Here is a 5,906-nt window from a genome sequence, read left to right as displayed (position 1 = left end):
AATTAACATTTGGTTCATTATCTACACAACTCTACAATTCCTACACATAAAATGGGAAGAAATTAAAAAATAAATTTATTATGTAAAAATTTGGCCTTTTATTTTTTATTGCAGGTGATAGTTTTCCAAATTGTTAACTAAGAACAAGATATTTATTTTTCGACCAATGTTGGCCCAGTTTTACATTTCCAATTAATATGGGTGCAGAAACCCCGGTTTGAATTACTGTTTCATATTTCCATGAAGATAATTACCATTATCCAGTCCAACAATAATAATATTGTGATACGTCATAATACCATTTTGATACATCCCAACTTATTCTGGTGTAGTCTTATACTATCTACCGCAGGTATCACATCCAGGCAGCTCCAGGAACAATTGATATCCAACGGGAGCAATGTCACCAGCTCAATTGTATATATTCAATGAGTGAAGAAAGCCAATGATTTCCCTGAGTCACCTTCTGCTGTGTGCTTCAAACGCCATTCACTTCTTCCACTGTTATCTCACTGACTTGGTTTGCCTCAGATATCCCAACCTGGGAATTCTCATTATCTTCAACCTTGGCAGGTGGGTCGCTGGCGGTGGTGGCAGAGGTGGGAGGCGGCTGCGGAGGCTTGGGCTTGGGCTTGCGGATGGCAGCAGCAGATTCAGGAATGGCAACAGACGGCGTCTGAGGTGGCACCCACTCACGGCCAGGCCAGTTCTTTGACCCAATTCCATAGGAAGACACCTTGGACTCCTCCACATCACTAACTTTCTGTTTCCAGGATGTCTGTTCTGACCAATCTAGTGAGTCCCCATTGACCTGAGAGATCTGCTTGTTCAATTCTGAATCGGAGGCCTGATTGTATCCAGGAATCGGCTGGGCCTGCGCCGCAGTTTCCCATGGCTGTGAAAGAGGATAACCAATTTAACTTACTAAAATTCTAAGAGATTAATATATAGAAAATAAGGTCGATGCGGGTCACCTTGGCTCTAGGTGCCAGACGAGGGTTCGAGGGTGGCTGATTTGGGTTTGGAGGCATGTCATTTATGTCCTGAGAAAAGGAAGGAAAGGCCACTGAGCACCGGCGTGAAAACAAAAGGAACTTGTATGTCCTATGTATGATTGTCAGACTGACAAATTAGTCAACGTCATCGTTAAATTTCATCATGGTCATTGTCATGTATTTGTGGTTTGGACCAAATGATGATGAAGATGCTGATGACAAATTGCACAGTGGATAATGATGATGATTGCTTCTCTTGAATGGATGGAGATGACAATGACAAGGACAGGATTAAACGCTCTATCTTACCTTGGAAACCTATGGAAAATAATGAATTTGATGATGGTGGCTATTGGAAACCGGATAATGATAATGATTTTTCATCAATTGATGGATGACAATGATGATGATGTCTAGGAAACCGGATGATAATGGTGATTTGTAATTGTGATCATCATCTTCATTCAAGCCAAACCTTAGCCCTAGGATTGCACACGAGATGAAAAGCAAAATTAAAATGCAGGGAAGGCATCAACCTTGATTCCGGGAGGCTTTTCCCCTCTTTGTACCATTGACATGATCTGCATAAGTGAAAACGGAATTATGCGAATACTGAAAAATATTGCTGAGCTGATTTCAAATTTTATTTGTATTTTTAAAACGTATGAGTTTAGAATTTATGACAAAAGAGTCAACTCTCCCAGAAAATAATAGTGACTCGTTTGCAGAATATGGTGCCCTAAAAGTAGAAAATAAAGCAGAAGGTTTTGCAGAGACTGAGGCCATAGTGAAGCTAATTATACGCAATCAAAAAATTATGAACATAATATACCTCCACAAATGACTTTGGGTAAGGAACACTACTGGATTCTGTTGACGGGGGTGCTGCCGAAGGCCTCACTGACACATGATTCAATTCACAGGAGTCAAATAACAAGATAGACAGAAGAAAGGTCGCTAAGTTAGGGCTCGTGATGGGAACCTGAGTTATCTACTGTGCCATTCACATTCCATCCCTAGAGAAGAATGTAGACCACTTGATTATGAGTAAAATCAATGAAATATTGGAAGTAAATCCAAATTACCTGTGGATTCATAGGAGAAATCCGTGAATCTGATTGGTCACTTGTTAATGAAGAGCGAGCATTGCTGGCAGTTCCTGGAAATCAAAGAATAATAGCTTACATCGCCATGTCCAAACTAAATTGAGATACAATTGTGACAATTGCTGAGACAACTGAATGAAATACTCTTACCAGAAACGTAATGGATTTCTCCTTTTCTCCTGTCTGGCTGTGGAACACTTTCTCTTAAAGATTCTAATCCTCTTATAGCACTACCCATCGACTTCATCTCCTTAACTTGAGTGTCTAACAAACCCGCAAAGGTCTCGAAATACTTCTTCTCTATAATGCATGAAAAATGTCTCAGTAAAAAATCAAGGGATCATATAAGGCTGAAAGTACCAGACCGGACGTTACCTTCATTACGGGAAGCCAAGAGATCTTGACATGCTTTGGCAACAACTGCGGCAGCAGAAGCAGCAGCTTTCGCAGCCTCTGCAGCTTCTTCAGCTGGCCCAGGTCCCAATTTCTCTTTCTTCAAGCTGTCATCTTCCTCCTTTACAACTTTACGTATCCAAGCTTTCAGCCTGGGTATAACGGCATTCTATCCGAAGTCCAAGAGAGATACACGAAGAAAATAGTTAAAAATTTGTTTCAAGAAAGTTTTAAAAAAATAGTTAAAAAAAAAAGAAAGTTTAAAAAAATAGTTTAAACTATTTCAATTTTTTTCTGCAAGAACCTTGAAGAGCACTGCAGTCCCGGCTCCGGAAGTGGCAAGAACTCCGACTGCCAGGACAATGTATGGCCATCGAAGCTTGGACCGAAGGGAAGGTGGCTGGGCCGGTGCAAGAGTTGTTTGAATTGTGGGAGATGGAACTTGTGAAGGTACTGCAACCGATGTCTTTTCTGGGGATCCAGCTTCAAAGGAAGAAAAATGAATGCTTAAAAATTTTAACAAGGAATTTAATGATCAGAGAAATGCGACACATCAGTTTCCATACACAGATATCAAAACTTCTAATGTTCATGCGAGTATTAAGGGAGAAGAGGGTTTTGAAGAAATACTGAAAAAATTTGGGAAGACCATTAGCTGGGAATCAAAAAGCCATAATTTGAGAATATCAACAACGAAAAGATTACAGCAGGGGGTACAAAAAATTTGGGCCAGTTTAACTTTCTAGAAACAAAGAAGAGACCAGAAAATTTTTTGAAATTTTCTAGAAGCAGACTAGTTCTTAAGGAAGTCTGTAGAATGTTAAACTCCGTGCTGTGGGTGAATTGAATGAATGGAAGAATACTCTTTGAAAATGCCGAGGTTTGTCAAAAACCATTCATTCATAAAGGAACTCAATGTCCATAGTTTAACTATGAGCAAATAAACAAAATATTTCGGCTCTAACCTTAACCAACTAAGACTGTGTTAAATGCCTCTGATAGTCATCTTCAAACCAAATCAACGAAATAGTTTTTGTCCCTCGAACAATAAAAAAGAAAACTAGCTTTCCTACTACCTTGAGCAGTTTTTGCAGTTTCGGTGCCTGCCGTGGTTGGAGGTGGATCCTTTAATAATAAGAGGAAAGAATTTCAGGCAGGAAGAATCAACTACTGTTTATGGTAACACGCATAACTTGAAAAGAAAACAGAAGAAGGATGGAATTTAAGAATGAAAAATTAAAAAAGGGCAAGTATTAATTACTTACAGGAACACGACGGAAGGCCTCATCAATTTCCTCTCTGGTGAGGCCCTTCTTCTCGAGAAAAGATCGACGGTATACTACAGGCGAGCCTCTAACTTTGGGATGTGAGAGAAACTTGACGGCGTTTTGAATTTGTTCCTCCCTCATTGGTTGTTCTTGAGGTGCAGTTATGGCTTTGATGAAGGCATCAGTGGATGTCTCCCCCGATGACGTTTGGGCAATTTTGCCATCCCCTTCAACCGATTTAATCGTTGCGGATGCTGAAGATCAACGCGAACTGGCAATTAGACATGAGCTTCCAAGAGAAGACGAAGAAAAAAGATGAAAAACAGCCAATATTCGTGAATCTTCCATGACGAGAATCAAGCCTTTCAAGATGAATTATTTTCCATTTGCATCTTTTCATAAACCAATAGAAAAGTTCGAAAGTAATTGGGTATTCAGTAAAGCATCAAACTTTGGGGTTGAAACGCACAAATCAAACGCGGGCGATGAACGAAAATCACTTCTGTTTCTTCCGGTCGAATAATTTTCACTCCTGAATAACTTCCGATTCCTCAACGTAGGGCAAACCCCAAGGGGAAAGATGAAAACTTTACCATTTGCCAAGTCGGGAGACGTTGGCAATTCTTGAGATTTCGCGTCGGCAGCGATCGAATTGGGAGACGCCGTCGATTGAGTCGCCATAGGCGACTTTGCTGTAGCACCGCCTTCCCCCCTTGAATTTCTCGGCTCCCAAGAGTATTATGAGATGAGACGGGAGAACCGTAACAGCAAGCGGCGCTGGGAAGATAAGTGAGAGAACAAGAGATGGAGAGAGAGAACAAGGGATGGAGAGAGAGAACAAGGGATGGAGAGAGAGAACAAGAGAGAGAGAGAGAGACAGATAGAGAGCTATAGAGAGAAAACAAGAAAGAGAGAGAGAGATAGAGGGCTATATAGAGAGAACAAGAGAGAGAGAGAAATAGAGAGCAGTAGAGAGAAAACAAGAAAGAGAGAGAGATAGAGAGCTATATAGAGAGAAGAGAGAGAGAGAGCTATAGAGAGAGAACAAGAGAGAGAGAGAGACAGAGAGCTTTAGAGAGAGAACAAGAGAGATAGAGAGCTAGAAAGAGAACAAGAGAGAGAGATAGAGAGCTAGAGAGAGAACAAGAGAGAGAGAGATAGAGAGCTAGAGAGAGAATAAGAGAGTGAGTATAAAACTTAGAGAGCTAGATAGAGACTAGAGAGAATAAGAGAGTATAAGAGATAGAGAGCTAGAGAGAGAATAAGAGATAGAGAGCTAGAGAGAGCATAAGAGATAGAGAGCTAGAGAGAGCATAAGAGATAGAGAGCTAGAGAGAGCATAAGAGAGAACAAGAGAGAGTATATGAGACAGAGAGCTAGAGGGAGAAAGATATAGGGCTAGACTGAGAGAACAAGAGAGATGGAGGGCTAGAGAGAGAAAATAAGAGAGAGATAGAGAGCTAGGGAGAGAGAACAAGAGAGATAGAGAGCTAGAGAGAGAAAATAAGAGAGATAGAGTGCTAGTGAGAGAGAACAAGAGAGATAGAGAGCTAGAGAGAGAAAATAAGAGAGATAGAGTGCTAGTGAGAGAGAACAAGAGAGATAGAGAGCTAGAGAGAGAAAATAAGAGAGATAGAGTGCTAGTGAGAGAGAACAAGAGAGATAGAGAGCTAGAGAGAAAATAAGAGAGAGAGAGAGCTAGGGAGAGAGAACAAGAGAGATAGAGAGATAGAGAGCTAGAGAGAGAAAATAAGAGAGAGACAGAGAGCTAGGGAGAGAGAAAAAGAGAGATAGAGAGCTAGAGAGAGAAAATAAGAGAGAGACAGAGAGCTAGGAAGAGAGAACAAGAGAGATAGAGAGCTCGAGAGAGAAAATAAGAGAGAGACAGAGAGCTAGGGCGAGAGAATAAGAGAGATAGAGAGTTAGAGAGAAAGATGAGAGAGAGAGAGAGCTAGAGAGAGTAAGAGTAGAATAGACGTCAGAGAAGAAGACTAACCGTCGTCAGCAGACTTGCGGGGAGGTGACATATATTATGAAGCTAGATTTTGATTGGTGAAGACTGATAAATTCAGGAATAATATCATATGATGTTAACTCACTAAAAAAGTTATTGAAAAACACCAGAACATTGATGGAGAATAAAT

The 5,906-nt window shown here is 40.6% G+C and overlaps 1 protein-coding gene across 3 annotated transcripts; it reads right to left on the bottom strand.

Annotated features, from left to right (window-relative positions):
- Positions 1-256: 256 nt before the first annotated feature.
- PEX14 (peroxin 14) lies at positions 257-4,611 on the bottom strand. 3 transcript variants are annotated; one of them, XM_078575050.1, is made up of 12 exons: positions 4,356-4,611; positions 3,760-4,016; positions 3,571-3,619; positions 2,799-2,965; positions 2,477-2,663; positions 2,252-2,401; positions 2,081-2,154; positions 1,978-2,011; positions 1,828-1,895; positions 1,532-1,576; positions 975-1,043; positions 257-895 (listed from the first exon to the last, which is right to left on the bottom strand). In XM_078575050.1, exons 1-12 carry the CDS (start codon positions 4,441-4,443, stop codon positions 479-481), a joined length of 1,605 nt encoding a protein of 534 aa, XP_078431176.1. In that variant the 5' UTR covers positions 4,444-4,611; the 3' UTR covers positions 257-478. The 3 variants fall into 3 exon arrangements, with proteins under 3 accessions (XP_078431176.1, XP_078431175.1, XP_078431177.1); XM_078575049.1 differs by having other exon boundaries at positions 2,799-2,977; positions 4,356-4,607; XM_078575051.1 differs by lacking the exons at positions 1,828-1,895; positions 1,978-2,011 and having other exon boundaries at positions 2,799-2,977; positions 4,356-4,610.
- Positions 4,612-5,906: the final 1,295 nt, after the last annotated feature.

This window comes from Wolffia australiana, chromosome 5 (assembly GCF_029677425.1).
Source record: "Wolffia australiana isolate 7733 chromosome 5, ASM2967742v1".
Taxonomy (NCBI): domain Eukaryota; kingdom Viridiplantae; phylum Streptophyta; class Magnoliopsida; order Alismatales; family Araceae; genus Wolffia; species Wolffia australiana.
The sequence above is the reverse complement of the archived record's forward strand: the minus strand, read 5'-3'. Positions and strand labels throughout refer to the sequence as shown.